This window comes from Aethalodelphis obliquidens, unplaced genomic scaffold, assembly GCF_003676395.1.
Source record: "Aethalodelphis obliquidens isolate GAN/ISIS:26980383/991018 unplaced genomic scaffold, ASM367639v1 scaffold12, whole genome shotgun sequence".
NCBI classification, from domain to species: domain Eukaryota; kingdom Metazoa; phylum Chordata; class Mammalia; order Artiodactyla; family Delphinidae; genus Aethalodelphis; species Aethalodelphis obliquidens.
In genome coordinates this window covers 22,534,662-22,554,074 of record NW_020837956.1, presented here as the reverse complement: position 1 = coordinate 22,554,074, position 19,413 = coordinate 22,534,662, and the positions used below count along the sequence as shown (strand labels likewise).

Below are 19,413 nucleotides of genomic sequence, written 5' to 3'. Positions count from 1 at the left end.
TTGACCTGCAGCCCCGCCGTCGAGCCGGAGACTGGAAGACAAAGGAATCCTTGCCTCGGGGGACGACTCCGGCTTCCCCCTCAGGGCAGCCCCCAGCAGATCCAGCCACTAGTGAAGTCATGGACCCAAGACGGAAACACAGTGAAAGGGAAGAGCAGTAGAAAAGCCTGGCATGGGGACGCTCTACTCAAGTGATCCTCGGGCTTGGACCCACCCCTTGGTCGTAGGCCTTGCCCCACTCCCTCCCTGGGAAGTAGGATGCTGCTGGAGAAAGAATGTAACAAACTTCCGCCCTTTCCTGAGGCATTTAAAGCTGTGTAAATCTCACAGGTCTCCATACACCGAATAGTGGAGTTCAGGATGTATAAACAAACAGGAAAGGGTGGAGTAAACCAATCTTTCTCTTCCCAGATAATCTCATCTATTAAATTACCGTGGTTACACAAAACATTTAAGAAAAGCTTGGGAGAAGCTAGCTAAGATTTAAAATCTAGAGCAAGGGGGGCTCCCGTCCCATTTGCCCTAAGTGGCCTAAAGACAGCTAAGGCTGCGCTGTGGCTTAGGACTGACTCCTTTCTGAGAGTGCAAAATCGGGTGCAGTCGAGGCTGCAGTTCCTCTAATACGGGGTATCTACAGTGCTTGTCCGATGAACAGCTCTCAACTTGATAACTTCAAGCATTTATTTTTCTATTAAAATTGTTTTCAAGCATTTATTTCTGTAATGAACAAATCTGACTCTTCTCCATTCCTGTTGCCTCAGATTAGACTATCTTTGACTTCCCCTAAAGCAAAATCTTTTTTATACTAATAATTGTATTTATTTTGGGGATAAGACATTCACATGGCTGCAAATTCAAAAGATACATAGGATATAAAGTGAAGAGTACCTTTCACCTGTCTCCAGCCTCCCAGACCACATCCACCCAGGCAGTTTTCTTGTTACAGGTCCAAGATAACTTTCTGTATTTATACACATGCAAATACATATATATCTCCCCCCCACACACACACCTTTTTTTTTTAACCTTTTGGCCACGCTGCGCATGTGGGATCTAGTTCCCCAGCCAGGGAATCTTTCCCCTTTTTAATTCAAACAGCAACTACACACACTGTCCTGCACCTTACTTCTTTTGAGTGTACCTTGGAGACTATTCCATTTCTCTATATAAAAACCTTCCTTATTCTTTGTTATGATTGCTTAGTATGTAATTATATGAATGTAGTCATAATTAGCCCTTATTATTAATGTATATCCAGGTGGTTTTCAGTCTTTTGCTATTATAAACAATGCTGCTATAAATAACTCTGTATCTAAGCTACTTCAAATGTGCAACTATATGGCTAGCATTAAGTTCCTAGAAGCAGAATTGCTGGACCAAAGTTTAGGTGCATTTGTGATTTTGATTGATAGGCAATCTCTTTTTAATTGATCTGGTTCTCTGCCTCTAATCTCTACCAGCTACCAGCTAAAGCACAGAGCTCACCCTGTTGAACCTCTGCTTAATTTTGATGATTGAGTGGTATGCTCAATATGTAAAAAAACATGAATTCATCATAATCTTTATAGAGAGAAAGCCAAAAATGCAACAACTTCTCATTGTATGCCACTGGAAGTAACCAGTGATCAATCCTGAAAACTGGCAATTAAAAGGAAAGAATTAAACATTTATCTTGCCTTTCCAGTATGGACTGTAATTCAGAATAGTAACTGATGAGAGGGAGTTCTTTATAGAAGATTATTAGCTAGTACGTATGGAATGATGTAATTAGGAAAAAAAAATCACCATGTTGCATCCTCTAATGAAATAATTCAGGCAACAATAAAAGTGGATGAAACCACTAAATAAAAGTTTGTTGGGAAACTTTAAAACACCTAGACCCTTTCATCACTGAAAATGGACCAACCAACCTGATGGCAAGGCAGTATGAAACATACTCAACCTGGTTCCTGGCACAAGTCTATGTCATGAGAAAAGAAGGGGCGGGGTTGGAGAGACTGCTTTTGATTACAAAAAATTTAAGACAAAATAACGACATGTAATATATGGATTTGTTTGGATCCTGATTCAACAGTAAAAAGCTGCTTTTGAGACAATCAAGGAAATTTGATTATGGCTTGGACAATAAGGAAGAGTTTAATAAGTGTAATGACATGGTAAGCTTCCATATTTTTTAGAGACATAATGACGTTTGGAGGAGTAAAACGATATAATGACTGGGATTTGCTCTAATACAACTTCAGCAAGGAAAAAAAGGGAAACAAAAAAAGCATATGTGGCGAATCTTGATAATTACTACATTTGGTGATGGGGATTCTTTGTATAGTTCACTGTACTTCTATGCTGCTTGAAATTTTTCAATAAAACATACACACACATACACACACACACACACACACAAAATGGATGACTCTAACATATTTTTTAGGCTAACCACAATGGTTAGACTCTCACAATCTGGACCCAATCCAACCTACGTTAGCAGCTGTATCACTAATTGTCCACATAAGCCGAGGTTCTAGCTTTACCACACTACTTGACACTTTGGAATTGGCCAGTCATTTTAAGGCCTATTCTGTAGTCTAAGTTATTTCCTCTGTTCACCTGCGTTCTCATTCTTTTCCAACTGGGAAACTTATTATCCTTCAAGGACTAGGTCACATTTTACCTGTGAAGTCTTCTCCAACCTCACTAGATCTCCTGGCAACATCCTAGGTTACTTCCAATGAACTCTGTTCATACTACTAGTAGAATGTATCTCATAGTGTAGATGTCATCTGTCTTCCTCCATCATGATGAGTACTCCTTAATGGCAGATAGCGTAAAAATTACAGGCACAGTCTCTAGATCCAGAATGCCGGAGATCACATGCCGGTTTAGTTAGTGTTACCTTGGGCAAGTAACTTAACCTCTCTGTGCCCCAGTTATCTCATCTATAAAATCACACTTCATAGAGTGGTATTAATCTTCCTAAATGGATAAAACAGGACTACAACAGTTTATGACACACAGTAAATACTCAATACTAAGGATACAAAATATTAATATATTAATGTGTAACTGTTTAACGTAAATATCAATATATTGGTTTAACTTAAATATTAATGTAATAATAATACTAAAATACTAAGGATAGGACTCTTATTTGTCCTTATTATACTCTTCCTCATGTCTAGCTCAGTGTCTGGCACATAGATACTCAATAAATGGTTGATGACTTGGATAGTTTATGGTTTCCATACTGACCTTCACTTTGGCCCCAAAGCACTGGCATGGAGGTTGGTAGCAGGTGCTAAGAGGGGCTGGACAGTCTGGACTCCTAACCTAAGTGGTGGCAATGCTAAAAGAGATAAAAGGCAGCAGAGTTGCTAAGTGTAGGGAGTATGTCATTTATTGACCCTGTGTTCACCCACTCACTGGTCACTACTCTTGACTCGCAGCACAACAGGTACAGAACTGCAAGGGATCATGCCCAGCTCCGTGATCACCAGATCCACCAGTTCTGGGGGGGTCACATCATAGACCAGATTCAACAACCGTAGGGACGAGTGGTTCTGCCAGTCAGCCAGGGCCACACGTTCTCCTCGCTCACACAGCAGATCGTCAGGGTCATCTGCAATGGGAGGTGTACCCTTTTATGTACTTTTAAAAAATAAGCTGTGGGGCTTCCCTGGTGGCGCAGTGGTTGAGAGTCCGCCTGCCGATGCAGGGGACACGGGTTCGTGCCCCATCTGGGAAGATCCCACATGCCGCGGAGCAGCTGGGCCCGTGAGCCATGGCCGCTGAGCCTGCGCGTCCGGAGCCTGTGCTCCGCAACGGGAGGGGCCCCAACGGTGAGAGGCCCGTGCACCGCAAAAAAAAAAAAAAAAAAAAAGCTGTGGTCTTCCCTTGTGGCACGGTGGTTAAGAATCCACCTGCCAATGCAGGGGACATAGGTTCGAGCCCTGGTCCAGGAAGATCCCACATGCTGCGGAGCAACTAAGCCCGTGCGCCACAACTACTGCGCCTGCGCTCTAGAGCCCGTGAGCCACAACTACTGAAGTCCGCACACCTAGAGCCCGTGTCCGCAGTGAGAAGCCCGCGCACTGCAATGAAGAGTGACCCCCCACTCGCCGCAACTAGAGAAAGCTCGCGCACAGCAACTAAGACCCAACGCAGCCAAAAATAAATAAATAAAATAAATTTATAAAAAAATAAAAATAGAAAATAAGTCGTACTTCAACCTCCCCTCTCCCTCCCAAATCTTCTCAGGTCCCTGGAACCTTCTCTCCTGCCCTCCTGGGCCTCCTTACCTAGCTCATTAGAGACAAAGGCATCAGTCTGCACACGCTCACAAAACTTGTATGTTTCACAGCAGACCAGCACTGGCACATTATGGGCCCGTGCCACCAGGGCCAGCTGTGCTGTCCCTACCCGTGACATCACAGACCCGTTGGCCAGGAGTGCATGAGCTCCCAACAGCAGCTTAGAAACCTATTTTGGAGAGTAGAGAGGAGGAAAAAAAATGTCATGTGTGACCAATGCAGAATAAGGTTCCCAATTCTTACCCAGGACAGCAATATTAAGGCAATGGGTAACAAATCTTAATAAAGGCTCTTGGAAAACACCTGACCGTTGACTCACCGCACCACCCACAGGAAAACTAAACTCTTTAGTCCTGTTCCCTCTCAGCGGCTACTAGTTTTATATAAGGTTCTTGCAATAGGTAGACATGCTGTATAACGTGCTGTAGATGCTTCTCCTACTAAATATAAACACAGCTGTATAATTCTAGTACTTCTAGACAATTGCAACGTTGGGAAGGCGAGACTATGTCTATACTACTATACCCTTTTACTCCAACTTTGGAGTTCTTTTCCTCTGCCCTCACCTCTGGGAGCACATAGGAAGCTGCAGGAATCAGCAGGTAGGAGGCAGGGACCCCAGCACGGACCAGAAAACGTAGTGTGTGCTTTCCCTCCAGCCGTGGCCGGCTGTCCACCACTACCACCCGAAACCGCCGGCCCTTAGCCCAAGCCTCCTGAAGAATTCGTGATACCAGAGATGAGCTAGAGTGAATGGAGAGGAGGATTCAGTTATAGATGTCACTGACTGATGGTCAGCTCATTCCTAAAGGGCAAAGGGGCAGTTCCTTCTTCAAATCATTTCACTGCCCAATTTTCTCAGTCACAGGGTCTGGCCCATACCATCCATATACCAGGATTACATCTCCATTACTGATCTTCTCATAAGCAGAGCGTGAGATTGCCTGAGCTGCAAGCACAATCTTCTCTTGCACATATAGATCGATGGCTGCTCGAAGTTCTGACTTGGCCTAAATGGAGCAAGATACTTATGAAACAAGAAACAGACACAACCCTTTGATTATCATGCTGGATGCTTGAATATGCATATAATGACAGGCCTAAAGGGGGCCCAGGTCAGACAGACCCACCATCTCCTTAACCCTTGACCAGGCAGACCAGAGAGTTGCCCCTTCTGGGACCCCCAACATGTTTCCAGCTCTATCCCCCAGGTGCATGCCTCGCTCATTCCTCATACTCATCACCTCCTCTTCCCGCTTGGAGCTGCTCACACCCGTGATCTCCTTGTTAAGGAACTTGATGGCGTTGTACATGCTCGCTGACAGGGGACGGCACTGAGTCAGGAAGCTACAAAAACAACACCTTGCATCTGTGCAACTCATCACAGCTCACAAAGCTTTCACATTTAAAAACATTTTTTTTAAAGAGAAGACAGAAAAATGAAAATAGAGGTAGAAGAGCAAGAAAAAGGCTCCAAGTGCAATACAAATTCAGTATTTGGCATCGTTGGTTTTCTTGGCTTTGTGCATGTTAGACCTGGTATTTCTACTGATAGAGTTTTCCTATAGTTTCTCATACTGTTCAGTTTGACAGTCCTCAATAGTAACTAATACTAATTTTCTAGGGTGTCAAATTCAGAACCAGGTAGATCCATCTCCTGACCCTAAACATGGTCCTAAAGTAAATCGCTTGAGGAAATTGGATCCCAAAGATTACAGGTGGGGAATTTTGAAGTGTGTCCACATTTCACTGGAGATCAAAGAAGCCTAACTAAAAGAATTGTAGGCTGACTCACATGACAACTTCTTTTTGAAAGGGTTTTTTATCTTGAAGATTATGAGTTTGGAGGAACTAAGGTGATTGGCAGTGGAAAGAATCAGAACGTGTGAAATTCCTTGAAAATTTATTGACTTAAATAACTTTGTGTTACACATACTAAAAAAAAAAAACCCTTTATGCTTTGAAAAAAAGAAAAACAAAAAGGGTCTAAGAAAAGGACTGAGCAAGGTGGGGTGGGAGTGGATGTGCAGTGGTCATCCTTACCTGAAGTAGGGCTTTAGTTTATTCACTAGGTCCCTTGACAGTTCTTCACTGGGAGGTGTGGTGTAATCCTGAATCACCTGTAGGGTACACAAGTTGATCAGCAAACTGCGCCCTAAAAAAAGTCTCTGAAAGAGGGACAGGGTAAGCTTCTCTGAGGAAAGTCTTCTAAGGGTGGAGTCATTCCCTCTTCCCCCCAGAGATTACTCTGGGTGAGAGAAGCCGGGGTAGTGTTGGGGAAGGTGAGGCTGGATCATAAGAGATAACAAGATGGGACATACCTGCTGCAAGGCACGAAGCAAGGCAATGCACCGGGCATTGGAGCCACTGACCAGGCCCTGGGAGTACTGCAGGCCGAGTCGCACCATGGCTGGGTGGATCACAGAGGATGGGATGCTGATGGGATGGCGGTGTCACACACTTTGCAAGGGAACTTGAACACCTACCGCCCACCTTCCCCTGATGAAAAGGAACCTCCTTCACTCGCACAGACACCCCCATTTGAAGAAGCATGCCTTGTGTTCATGCTTCTTTCCACAGATCCAACCTCAAGTTTCCAGTCACTTTCAAAACAGAATTACTAAAACTCCTCATGCTTAAAAGTTATGACAATTTCATAAGCTCCTACCTCATAAACTGGGTTAGAGAGTTTTGTCTGCTGTACTGGGGTAGGTGGGAGAAGAGACTGACTTTGGATCCATAATCCTTTCGTGTAGGAACCTTGACAAAACAGGGGAACAGGACCAAGGGCCCAGAGTTTAAAACTGTGGGATAATGCTGGGAAGGAAGAAGATGGTGAGCCAAATACCCATCCTTTTCCAGGGTCTCACTTCGCCCCGAGCACCTTTCCTCCCTCTATTCCATCTCCCTAGGCTCTTTCTGGCCACACACCAAACCCACTTCCTACCTGCTGTCGTTCTGGTTTTTTAACAAGCCTCCTCAGAAGCGTGGGGTCATCAACCTGACTATGCTCGGGTAGACGCTTCACTCCTAGAAGATAACAATCGTGTTTTCAAGACACTGTAGGTGATAATGAGAAATCTGCTTTCAGGGCATAAGGGACATCAAGAAAGATTTAAGAGAGAGATGGAAAAAAACAGGAGAAAAGAGTAGAAAAAGAAACAGGGGTAGGATGAGGTTAAGGAGAGAATTGTGAACTCTGGGAACCAAGGTGAAAATTGGGAGCTGTTTTACTGTGGGGAAGCCTGAGCTAACATAGGCATTTGAATCAACAGAGGTCTTGAAGTGAAGATACCTGAGGGGGTTTCTCCAGCTGTGCTGGGGCAGGCCTGAGGAGGTGGGCCTCCTTGGTCCCCTTTTCTTGCCTGCTTCAGGGCCCGTTCAGCCTCCTGCTTGGCCCGCCTTTCAGCTCGAAGTTCAGCCTTACTCCGACCTGCTGGAACTTTCTCCTTGGCACTGCCCAACTGACTGTCCAGTCCAGGCAGGTCTTTGGTCGGGCCTGCTGAAGGTAGAAAGAAGAGGTGCCCAAGCCCTAGGTAGGTAATAGCTATGCCCCAACTAAAGCTTCTTTTCCTGTTTATCTAAACTTTTTCCCTTTTTACTTGTTCAAACCAACTTTGTCCTGTCTCCCCCTCTTCTCTCCCACCACATCCCTTTACCAGCTCCACACCCCGGCCCTTTAAAAAAGCCCCCGCACCTTGACATTGGGCTGCAGAGACAGAAGAGCCAGTTTCTGGTTCTGCCCCCTTTTCCTCCTTCCGTTTCTTCTTCTGCTGTTTCTTTTCCTTCCGAAGCTGCAGCTTTTCTTCTTGGGTCATCTCCCTCCCCCCTGCCTAAGACACAGACATAGAACACTAACCTTCCCCAACAATTCCAAAAATGAATAAACACTACTGGATACTTACTAGTCTCCCACAGGATCCCTAATCCTTCCTAAGTCTCAGAAGCTACCTGTTACGAGCTTAGAGCCCACAGGGATCGAAGTTTCTCCTGCAGATCACAGTCACATTACCATTAGGGCTAAAAAAGCTCTGTAAAATCTCTTGGCTTTACCAAGAAATAAAGTGAAACGGGGATGAAGATTGGGTCGGAACGAAGTTGACACGGCCTCCTGCGTACCGCCTGACAGGCGGCTAGGGAGGGCACCCGCACTTACCCCAGGCCGAGGAACAAGCTCCGCCTTCATCCCAGATCCCGAGTCTGCATCAGAAAACAGGGCACAAAGTGAACCAGAGAGGCTCCGGGAGGGTTTGCGGGGACACGTATTCGGCGCTGCTGGCTGCTGGGTCTGCATGACCACGGGTCCGCCACCAGGCGGGAGGTGAGCCGGGGATCGGCGTGGGGGACGCAGTGCGCGGCAGGATCAAAGGGAAGGGGGGCGGGGGAAGGAAGAAGCACGCACACCTCCCGGAGGAACAAGCCGGTCCGCGGCACGGAGTGCGCCCGAAGCAGTGCGGACCAGAGTCCGGCGTGGCGCGGGAACCGAACGACAAGGCCCAGAGGTACTCAGGGCCCATCAGTAGCCGTCCGAGGCCCGTCCGCTCGCGTACCTGTTTGTGTGCCCGGCCCTTCACTCACCCTCGCGAACAGCCACGGCCACGGCAGCCATCATCCTCCGTCCTGGGCTCCGCCCGCCTGGGTCACAAGAACTACAAGCGCTCCCTGGGCCGACAGCCTCGGCGCGCAGCCCCAACCGGACTACAAGCCCCGAAGTGCTCTGGGGCTCTGCCCCTGGCTACGGGTCGCGATAAGGGCCTTTTCAGCTTTGGGCTCCCAATCCCGGCTGTCGGCTCTTGCCCTTTAGACTACAGTTCCCAGGATGCCGGGGGCGCTGCGCCCCAGAGCGGACTTCCCCAGCCCTTCCCACCTCTGATCGCAAGTCCCCCCCCCCCAAAATGGCGAGCGAGGCTGCGGGGACGTGCTGAGGAGCGGAGGCGAGCGTGCAAAGCCGCTGTGGCCCTCAGAGTCCGGACCCTGCCGGGCCCTGCCGCAGGGAACATGCACTTTTCCATTCCTGAAACCGAGTCCCGCAGCGGGGACAGCGGCGGCTCCGCCTACGTGGTGAGGAGCGGCCGGAGCCCGGCCGGGTAGGGGCGGGGATAACGGGCCGGAGCCCTCTCCGAGCGGCCTCCGAAGTCTGGCCGCCACCTTTCGGGCCTGGTGACAGGCCGCCGAGTCCCGACGGCCTCGATGGGAGCTTATATTACGTCTCAGATTCATCCAAAGGTCGCCCCAGCTCCTGTAGTTCCTTTGTTCGGCCGCATCGCCTCCCCCGGCTGGGCCGCGGCTATTCTGGTGGGCGTCCCTGGCCTCTTGGGGAGGAAGACTGCAGCCTGAGCGCCCGGGTTTTCCCCGACTGGTCCTTCTGCTTTGGGACCTGGCTCTGGGGAAAATCGTCTGGGCACCTTTGGATGATCTCGGCGCGTTGCTCAGGCGGAGCTGTGGCAGGCAACTTCCGGCCAGGGTTCTCAAGCCCCGCCAAAATGGCGAGCGAGGCGAGCGACCCTAAACAAGACCGCGACCCTAAACAAGACCGCGACCCTAAACTGCTTGCCTGCTTTTGTGTCCTCAGGCCTATAACATTCACGTGAATGGAGTCCTGCACTGTCGGGTGCGCTACAGCCAACTCCTGGGGCTGCACGAGCAGGTGGGACTAGCACCCCTGCCTTGAGGCAGCTTCAAGCCCTTTTCTACACCTGGGCATCAGTGTCTCCATTTCCCTCCCCGTCGCTTTCTCGTAGGCTGTAGTTCCCCTTTAATCACTGCCACAGGGAAGGATTTGGTGCTTTATCTCATCGTCTGACATTTCCGGGGAACTCCCAGGAAGCTTAATGTCTGCCCCTAACTGCTCCTCCCTATACTCACATACTCCCTCCTTTCTTCTCTGTCCCCATCTTACACAGCCTGTACACTGCCTGTGCCTGTGCATGGAGAAAACGACAACCCTCCCCCCTAAGCTGCCAAAGCACTTTCCTCCTGTCATCTGAGCTGCAACTTGAAATTCTTTTTTCCTGCTCATATTGATACAAACCATTCACCAGTTTCTGTCTGTGTTCCTTGACTCACCTGAGCGGGTGTAGCTGTTTCAGCTATCCTTATGTGTCTGTGATGTAATGTTTCTCTGTTCTCCTCACCAGATTCTGAGCTCTGTATTTAACTCGGTACAGAGTCCTGGTTTTACTGATAACTAGTTGTGCAACCCTGAGCAAGTTACCTGATTTCTTTGGGCCTCAGCTTCTGCAACTGAAAAATAGAGTCATTGATCTGCAAAGTCCCTTTAAGTCCTAAAATACTTCGTGAATATATTTAGCTATTACTTAACTGTGCACATAAACTTTCCTTACCAAGCCTTTTGCTTCCTATGAGGGTTCAATGAACACAGCTTTGCTAGATAAGCAAGGGTCTCCCTAGGCCCTGGCCCTATACAAACCCTTCCCACACTGGAGGAACAGACTTGTACACTGTAAGATTGGAAAGAACATATATCTAGGACAGAGGAACGGCTCCCTTGGGATGCTGCCCCTGCCAAAGGAATGATTTCCTGGATGACCAGGGTAGATAGGGGAGCAGGGACTAAGGAAAGGGAAGGGGAGCCCAAGAGAACATTATGAATGTGGATTGCCTCTTCTCATTTGCTATGTTTATGTGAAGAGTTGTATCTCTTTCTCCAAATAGCTTCGGAAGGAATACGGGGCCAATGTGCTTCCTGCATTTCCCCCAAAGAAGCTTTTCTCTCTGACACCCGCTGAGGTAGAACAGAGGAGAGAGCAGTTAGAGAAGTACATGCAAACTGGTGAGTGGTTGGAGGGAACTTTAGGCTGACTCTGTTGAGGACTATGGAGAGAGACTCAAAACAGCTGCTTTTGTAGAAGGTCCTGAAGGAATCTGTACATCTGGGAAGCCTACTGTTTTATCTATTATTTAATTAGCAAAAGTAAATAGCATGCAAGGATGCTGTGGTATCTAGGTACCAGCAAAGCAATTTGGGCACTGACATCTATGAGGAATACTAATATGGCACTAACTAGTCTTAAAGCAGTTTCGATCGGTGGGGAGAACTTAACTTGTATCTGATGTGCTTTAGATGAACATTATTTTTCCCTGGTTCTATAGACTGGACTTAACTAGATGGTAGCCAAGGGTGGGGCAGGTGAAGAATTTATGCAAACAGCGAGTGAGGTGAGGCCAGTTGGGAGATGTGACAAGCCACCATCAGCCCAGGAAAGGGGACCTGGGGGGGCTGCCAAAAAGAGAACTGGGGGGATCCAAGAGGGAATCATAAGTTATTAGAACATCATTCTCTTGTCCCCACAGTTCGGCAAGACCCATTGCTTGGGAGCAGTGAGACCTTCAATAGTTTCTTGCGTCGGGCACAACAGGTAAGGCTTTGGATGGGACCAGGTTTTAAGGGAAGCACCTTCCTGCAGGGCCACATCATTTTAATGAGGTGGGTACAGAGGAGCCATCCTGGCACCTTTCTGTATGGAATGGGGCTTCTGCTGTACCAGTGAAATCAAGGAAACCCAGTCTATAATTAAACAGCTGAGAATAAAGTCACCAGAGGGACCTACAATACAACATAGTTGGGAAGGGTCAGAGCTGGACGCTGGGCATGTTGTTAACAAGGTGCCTCCCATTCCCGTGTATGCTCACAACCAGGAGACACAGCAGGTCCCAACAGAAGAGGTCTCCTTGGAAGTGCTGCTTAGCAACGGGCAGAAAGTTCTGGTCAATGTGCTAACTTCAGATCAGACTGAGGATGTCCTGGAGGTGAGGCGCTTGTTCTGCACTGCTCCTCCTCCCCCTGCACCCCAGGTTCCCAGGCTTGGGGTGATTGGAACCATCCAGCATGATGAGCTGTATTTCCTTCCTTTTTCCTAGGCTGTGGCTGCAAAGCTGGATCTTCCAGATGACTTGATCGGATACTTTAGTCTCTTTCTAGTTCGAGAAAAAGAGGATGGAGCCTTTTCGTGTGAGTTTGTCTGGACTTTACAGCTTCCCTCTGTTTCCACTAGTGAACTTGCCTGTCTTCCCCAAGAATGTGGCATTTCCCCAGGGCTTCTCGCTTGATTTCCCTCCCCTGAGTTTCATGACATTTTCTTTTTCTTTTATTTTTTTTTACACCCATAGTTGTACGGAAGTTGCAAGAGTTTGAGCTGCCTTATGTGTCTGTTGCCAGTCTTCGGAGTCAAGAGTATAAGATTATGCTAAGGAAGAGGTCAGGGCTGGGCTTGGAGGAGGGAGAGGGTGCTGGACTGGATTATGGGGCCACGTATTGAGACAGAATAATCTGGACAAGGGGGTAGTGCTGGGTGTTTCTACCAGGCCTCCCAAACTTCCTCCAACTGTATCACCATTAGCCCCATAGTTCCAGATTGCTCCGGTTTTGCCCCTTTTCCATTCTGCCTCTTGCCTTCCCCCAGCTTAGCCCCATTACCCCTTTCCACCCCTTGGCCTCACAGTTATTGGGACTCTGCCTATGATGACGATGTCATGGAGAACCGGGTTGGCCTGAACCTGCTTTATGCTCAGGTGAGCTTGGAGCTGCCTCAGAACCCTTCCCCTGAAAATGGCTCTGGTGTCCCTCTGCCAAGAAAACTCCTTTCGTATCTTTACTGCCAGTTCATGGGGAAGTTTCTAGAATACTCTCAGGGCATCTGGCACAACCTCTACTCTCCCTGCTTTGTAAGCTGATATGGTCAAGGACTCAACTGCGAAGAGCTTGCTCAAATGTGGGGTGAGGGGTCAGGCTGGACAGAGGTAACTGGACACTCTTTGGGTCTCTGACTGGGAGCCCTGAACACCCCACCCCTTGTCTCCGCCGCAGACAGTATCAGACATTGAGCGTGGGTGGATCCTAGTCACCAAGGAGCAGCACCGGCAGCTCAAATCACTGCAAGAGAAGGTCTCCAAGAAGGAGGTGAGCCCTGCCTCCCTGTCTCCCTCCAAGGGGTTGCTTCCTCTGGGCTGTCCCACTTCCCCTCCTGACCCGTCCCGCCTGCTGACTGGGTTTCAGTTCCTGCGGCTGGCCCAGACGCTGCGGCACTATGGCTACTTGCGCTTCGATGCCTGTGTGGCTGACTTCCCGGAGAAGGACTGTCCAGTGGTGGTGAGCGCAGGCAACAGTGAGCTCAGCCTCCAGCTCCGCCTGCCTGGCCAGCAACTCCGTGAAGGCTCCTTTCGGGTCACCCGCATGCGGTGCTGGCGGGTCACCTCCTCTGTGAGTTGGGGTAGGAGGGGGAGACCTTTGGGATGGAGGCCTGGCAAGCGTTGAGCTTCGGGAATGGGCTGGAGTGGGTCAGGGAGAGGCACATCGGTCAGAATGAGCTCAGCCTAATTCTTACCCTTCCTCTCCCAGGTGCCACTGCCCAGTGGAGGCACAAGCAGCCCAGGTCGGGGCCGGGGTGAGGTGCGCCTGGAACTGGCTTTTGAATACCTCATGAGCAAGGACCGGCTACAGTGGGTCACCATCACCAGCCCCCAGGTGTGAGCCCACCCTCAGGCCTCCTCTGGAGCCCATTGCACCGTCTCTCTTAGATACCCAAGTCTAGGGCTTCCAGGACTCCATGTGAGTGGGAGCCCTTGTCTTAGGGGTGCTGGGCTCAGGATGACCACCCAGTCAGGCTGAGCTCTCTCCTTGCCCTCAGGCTATCATGATGAGCATCTGCTTGCAGTCCATGGTGGATGAACTGATGGTGAAGAAATCCGGCGGCAGTATCAGGAAGGTAAGCAGCAAGCACAGACCCAGCAGCTGCGTGGCTGTGCTCTCCCTGCCTTTTGTCCTCGGTGTGATGCCTCTCCTGAGAGGGAGGGGAAGGGACTGGGATGCCAAAGCGGGTGATCAGCCCTTATCAGCGCCTCATGTCTCCATCCCCAGATGCTACGCCGGCGGGTGGGGGGCACCCTGAGACGCTCAGACAGCCAGCAAGCAGTGAAGTCCCCACCGCTGCTTGTAAGTACTACTCCCTGGTCAGTCCCCCAGCCCCCAGGCCTTGCATCACCTCCCCAGTGAGGTCTCTGACACCTCTGCCTCCTCCTCCCCAGGAGTCACCTGATGCCAGCCGGGAGTCCATGGTCAAACTCTCAGTGAGTTTCCCACGAGGGTTGGTGAGGTTGGCGTTTGTAGGGGACCTTAGGGAGGCTTGAGCCCTCTGACCCCGACCCTGCCTTTATTACAGAGCAAGCTGAGTGCCGTGAGCTTGCGGGGGATTGGCACTCCCAGTACAGATGCCAGTGCCAGTGATGTCCACGGCAATTTCGCCTTTGAGGGCATTGGAGATGAGGATCTGTGATCTCCAGAGCTCGGATGTCTGCCCTCTACCCTGGAGGAGTGTTCAGAAACTTGCCCTGTGCCTGTATCCCCCAAACTGGGGTATTTTTCTTCGTATTGTCCCCTTTTCTCCTCGGCCAGGGGCCTCCTAACCTGCCTTCCCTTCCCCTCCCCAGGGCTGGCTATACAAAGGATCGCTCAGAGCTGGCCTTCAATGCCAAATTAGCATTTAGTATTTTGCACAAAGTCCACGGGACCATGGCTACCTGCCTGGGGAGGAACCACAACTCCCCCCAGGCTGCTTCTGGCTTCTCGGGGCCATGAGCCAAGGGGATGGGCAGAGGTCTGTGTATGGTCTGGCCCAGCTCCCCGTCATTAAACTCAGCCTGATTGCTGCCTACCTCTGGTTCCCTCTCACTGCCCCTGCTCCCCCCATCACAGCATGGACTGCTGTGCTACGGGTGAGGCCAAGCGGTGCTTGCCACTGCCAACTCAGCATAGACGTGGCTTTGTTAGTGTTTCCTTTATTATAAAGCACTGAAATAAGTTAAATAAACAGGTGCGAGGCTGGACAGTCCCCCAGCCAGTTCATCCACCGCCCCTGGGAGCAGTGGAGGTGGACACAGGGCCCTTCTCACTGAGCTTATGAAGTCGCATCAGTCAAGGCAAGGCCCCCCTGGTCCATATGGGCCCCCGCCCATGGGGTTTGCACTGGTCTGTATAGTGCCTAGGTTAGTCTGTGTGGAGCCCCTGGCCAGCGGGGGAGGAAGGTAAAGGTGGCTTCTGGTCCATCTGTATAAAACATACAGGAGAGTCAGGGCTAATTCATAGAGCCCTAGGGGAGAAGGACCTAGTTCAGGGTGAGTCTGTGTGGAGAGCTCGGCTACCAGTGGCACCCAGGGCTGTTGGGCCCCGAGAGCTCAAAACAGAGGGGGGACTGTGAGGTGGCGCCCAGCCCTCAGAGGCAGAGAGGCCAGGCCCTCCTGCCCCACCATGGCCGTGCACCTTCTGGTGCCGTTTGTAGTTGTCCCAGTGGCCCGTGGTATAGGCGCAGGTGGCACAGCGGAAGGGCTTCTCGCCTGTGTGCCGCAGCATGTGGCGTTTGAGGTTCATGCTCTGGTTGCAGCTGTAGTTGCAAAGACTACACCGAAAAGGTTTGTCCCCAGAGTGGATTCGACCGTGACGCTTGAGGTTGGCCAGGTTGCCACAGGCATAGGGGCAGAGGGGGCACTTGTAGGGCTTCTCTCCTGTGTGGACGCGCTGGTGCCGTTTCAGGTTATCCAGATGAGCAGAGGCATAAGGACAGCGGGCACAGCGGAAGGGCTTCTCACCACTGTGCGTCTTCATGTGCCGAGCCAAGTGGTTGGGATAGTGAGTGGCAAAGGGGCAGAGGCTACAGGCAAAGCCTTTGTCACTGGGGCCCTGGGGTCCACCACTGGCACCACTTCCAGTCTCTCCTCGCATGCAGCGCCCACACGTGGCTGCTCCCAGCCGACTACCCTCCCCCTCTTCCAGCTCTTGTCCACAGTTCCGGCAGGTCCAAGGGAACAGCAGCTCTGGCAGTGGTTCTGATCCAGTCCCACAAAGGCCTTCCCCTTCACTCCTCAGCTGCCCACAGTCTGGCAAGAAACTGGCACCGCCTGGTGGCACATGGAGGCTCAAATCTGGAAGCAGCAGGGCATCTGTGGAGACAGTGAGACCTGGGCTATGAATCCAAGTCCCCCTAAGGCCACCCACCCACGTCCCAGGTTCTTTGGTCCCTGGCTTTTTACCTTCAGGTCGCCGGGGCACTGCCCCCTCCTGCTCTGTGGGACTGGGAGGCCGGGCAGGACGTGGAGCACAGCAGCGGAAGCCACAGGTCGGGCAGGGAGGAGTGGGGGGCCCCGCATGGGTGCGCTGATGCCGCCTCAGGTTGCCCAGGCTGCTGCAGGCAAAGGGGCAGTGGGGACAGCGGTAGGGCTTCTCGCCAGTGTGGGTGCGAGTATGTCGCGTCAGGTTGACGAGCTGGGCTGAGGCGTAGGGGCAGCGGCCACAGCGGAACGGCTTCTCCCCGCTGTGTGTCTGCATGTGCCGCTTCAGGTGGCTCGAGTAGTGGGACACGAAGGCGCAGAGGCGGCATGAGTATAGTAGCCGTGGGGGCAGCGGGGGCCCCCCACCCGGCCCTCCTGCCCCACAACACGGCCCCTCACCTGTGGGCCCCCCACACAGCTGGCAGGCTGGGCCTGGCCTCTCACCCCTGGCCTCCCCTGGACCCCTGGCTGGCTCCTCAACTTCACTCTCCGCACTTAGTGCCCGGCCGCCCCCAGACTCGTCGTCGCTCAGCCCATAGGGAAGCCCAGGCCTGGCCCCCAGAGAGTCTCCTGGTGAGACAGACATGAGAAGAGACATCAACACAGGCTAGGAACAGACTCCAAACTCCCTTTCTCACTTGCGGTCTCCCCACTTGCTGGGCTCCACCCTTCTCTTCAATCAATGATCCTAAAAATTCAACACAAATTATCTACCTCCAAGTCTGGACTAACCTAGTGATGACAGAGTTGTACATAAGACCAATGAATGGAAAAAGATCAAGGGCTCACAGTGGACCACATACTGAAATGAATCAATAATTAAATAATTAACTGATTCTTGGGATAAGTAAAAATACACAAGGCAGAGGCCTGATACGTTTTTCTAGTGCCTCTATCAGTAAGGACTCTTAGTTTTTATTTTATAACCACCTCCATACTATCTCAAGAGGCAAAATTTGGAGGGAAGGGCTTCCCTGGTGGCGCAGTGGTTGAGAGTCCGCCTGCCGATGCAGGATACGCGGGTTCGTGCCCCAGTCCGGGAAGATCCCACATGCCGCGGAGCGGCTGGGCCCATGAGCCATGGCTGCTGAGCCTGCGCGTCTGGAGTGCTCCGCAACGGGAGAGGCCACAACAGTGAGAGGCCCGCGTACCGCAAAAAAAAAAAAAAAATTTTGGAGGGAAGAGGAAACAAAGTAACACATGTAATACCACTTCTAAGCCTAAAGGATGGATTCTCTTTTACATGGATTTCCTCAATGACTTTCAAAATCATCCTTCAGAAGTGGCATTAGTGGATAGGTAGTGCAGCAAACTAGGTTGGGGTGATGCTAAGATCAAAGGGAAGAGGAATGTGGAAGGATATTTGAGGGCAGAGACTAATACCTCCATACAAGAGGAGTTTATGCTGCAGGTGAAAGGGAGTTAGATTAGATATAAGTACTAGATTGAATGAGGTTGCTTCCCTGAACCTCTTAAAAATAAACTCATCTAAGGAATGGGCTAGGGAGTGGGATAAAGTTATTAAAAGGGCATTTACTTTTAACCAGTTGTTTCATGTGATTCCTCTACCGTCCTATTCATACCACCTTTGAACCAGGCCTCAGAACTTGACCTCAACAAAGTGATGGACCATCAGGCAAACGAAGAAATCTAGCTCAAATCTAAACTGAACCAGCCCCAGTGGCAGGAAACGGTGTTTTGCTCACTGGCACTATACTCTAACCCGCCTCCTAAAGGCTGAGGTTCCAGCGGTCACTTCCTTAAGTCAGTCCCCCAAACCCACCTTCAGAGTCTCTCTCGAAGCCCATGAGCTGGTCGCTGTTGCCGTCACCTTCCTCCTCTTCCTCTTCTTCCTCAAACTCCAGATCCTGGCCTAGTAGTAAATCACTCTCCAATACCAGGGCCCCGGGTCCTTCGTCGAGGGAGTCTTCAGTATCCACTGAAGAGGGGAAAAGCCTTGTAGATCCTCAGGAACTGTGCCCATCATTCGCACCCGGGAAGCTAGCCCTCGCAGACCGTACTTCCCGCACTCGTAGACCCTCTCGGGTTCCGTTAGTACCTCGATGGGAAGCTAGGAGTCCAGATCGCCCACCCCATCCCTCAAGGGTTCCCCTCCACCCAGACCTGAACCCACACCACTGACCCCCCCCGCTCCTCCCCACCTCGCAGCCCCTGACCCCTGACCCCTGACCTTTGACCCCCTCGCATTTCACGGGCTGCGGGTGGCTTTGCTTCCTTCGGGGCATCGTGACCGGCTCCAGCCCGACGCGCCTCCGGCCTGCGGCCGCCCGGCCCCGCCCCTCCCAATTCGGCCTGCCCGCCCTTCCTCTCAGGGCCCGCGGGCCGCCCCCATGCAGCGGCGCGGGCCCCGGGCAGCCCCCGGCCCTGGCCCCGGCGCCCAGCTCAGGCCGCTCCCGCCGCCGCCGCCGCCGCCGCCGCGTCCATTCATGGAGCCCCCTACCCCCGCCCTACGGAGACCAGCTGGTACCTCCGTACTCGCTTCCGCTTCCGCTGTCGCAGAGCCACACGGGACGCGTAGTCCGTGGAAAGCAGAAGCCCCGAAAGCGTCCACAGCGTGACCAGGAAGTGATTGTGACGGAAGCAATCGGGCGAGCCAATCAGGGATCAGATGAAACCTGGCCGGCAAGGAGGGCAGGTCAAACCGTGACCCTGGCTTTAGTCTTAAGGGTCGCCTGGCCGGTCCTGACCCCTCCGTGGAGGAACAAGGAAATCGTTCCTCACCCTAGGAGGGGGTGAGGATGAGCCGCGACGCCAGGCCAGGCTGCCAGCGGCTCAGGGAGTTACCATACCCGACCCCCTCTCCCTGAGTCACACACATCACACGCAGGCAGGTAGGTGGGCAGGTGCGCGCGCGCGCGCGCGCACACACACACACCGCACACACCACCTCACCCCCCCCACACACACACACACCCCACACCACCTCACACACACCCCACACACAGGGAAGGGCTAGGTCGATGCTACTGGTGGGGGCCAACTATGCAGCCAAGGCATCCTGGGTGGCTGGTCTGGACAGGATGGCAGC

The 19,413-nt window shown here is 51.6% G+C and overlaps 3 protein-coding genes and 1 non-coding gene across 11 annotated transcripts; 2 read left to right on the top strand and 2 right to left on the bottom strand.

Moving 5' to 3' along the window:
* Window positions 1–3,369: 3,369 nt before the first annotated feature.
* On the bottom strand, window positions 3,370–9,040 carry EIF2B4 (eukaryotic translation initiation factor 2B subunit delta). Of its 5 annotated transcripts, none has more exons than XM_027113566.1 (13): window positions 8,883–9,040; window positions 8,461–8,504; window positions 8,002–8,137; window positions 7,600–7,806; window positions 7,252–7,334; window positions 6,973–7,064; window positions 6,626–6,740; window positions 6,348–6,424; window positions 5,549–5,651; window positions 5,187–5,314; window positions 4,871–5,048; window positions 4,293–4,473; window positions 3,370–3,613 (listed from the first exon to the last, which is right to left on the bottom strand). In XM_027113566.1, the coding sequence occupies exons 1-13, from the start codon at window positions 8,914–8,916 to the stop codon at window positions 3,414–3,416; spliced, it is 1,578 nt and encodes a 525-aa protein (XP_026969367.1). In that variant the 5' UTR covers window positions 8,917–9,040; the 3' UTR covers window positions 3,370–3,413. The 5 variants fall into 5 exon arrangements, with proteins under 5 accessions (XP_026969367.1, XP_026969368.1, XP_026969369.1 ...); XM_027113567.1 differs by having other exon boundaries at window positions 3,372–3,613; window positions 7,600–7,803; XM_027113568.1 differs by having other exon boundaries at window positions 3,372–3,613; window positions 6,626–6,714; window positions 8,883–8,943.
* On the top strand, window positions 5,763–5,863 carry LOC113624229 (small nucleolar RNA SNORA8). The gene has a single exon (XR_003434274.1). It is a non-coding gene; the product is annotated as a small nucleolar RNA SNORA8 (small nucleolar RNA).
* A 16-nt stretch (window positions 9,041–9,056) lies between the features above and the next one.
* On the top strand, window positions 9,057–15,144 carry SNX17 (sorting nexin 17). 3 transcript variants are annotated; one of them, XM_027113572.1, is made up of 15 exons: window positions 9,057–9,365; window positions 9,877–9,951; window positions 10,980–11,097; window positions 11,619–11,683; window positions 11,964–12,074; window positions 12,186–12,276; window positions 12,435–12,522; window positions 12,767–12,836; window positions 13,132–13,224; window positions 13,321–13,524; window positions 13,663–13,788; window positions 13,952–14,029; window positions 14,182–14,256; window positions 14,349–14,390; window positions 14,483–15,144. In XM_027113572.1, exons 1-15 carry the CDS (start codon window positions 9,303–9,305, stop codon window positions 14,594–14,596), a joined length of 1,413 nt encoding a protein of 470 aa, XP_026969373.1. In that variant the 5' UTR covers window positions 9,057–9,302; the 3' UTR covers window positions 14,597–15,144. The 3 variants fall into 3 exon arrangements, with proteins under 3 accessions (XP_026969373.1, XP_026969375.1, XP_026969374.1); XM_027113573.1 differs by lacking the exon at window positions 9,057–9,365 and adding an exon at window positions 9,414–9,599; XM_027113574.1 differs by lacking the exon at window positions 9,877–9,951.
* ZNF513 (zinc finger protein 513) lies at window positions 15,082–18,960 on the bottom strand. Of its 2 annotated transcripts, none has more exons than XM_027113571.1 (4): window positions 18,853–18,960; window positions 18,148–18,303; window positions 16,347–16,934; window positions 15,082–16,256 (listed from the first exon to the last, which is right to left on the bottom strand). In XM_027113571.1, exons 2-4 carry the CDS (start codon window positions 18,170–18,172, stop codon window positions 15,430–15,432), a joined length of 1,440 nt encoding a protein of 479 aa, XP_026969372.1. In that variant the 5' UTR covers window positions 18,173–18,303; window positions 18,853–18,960; the 3' UTR covers window positions 15,082–15,429. The 2 variants fall into 2 exon arrangements, with proteins under 2 accessions (XP_026969372.1, XP_026969370.1); XM_027113569.1 differs by lacking the exon at window positions 18,853–18,960 and adding an exon at window positions 18,556–18,798.
* Window positions 18,961–19,413: the final 453 nt, after the last annotated feature.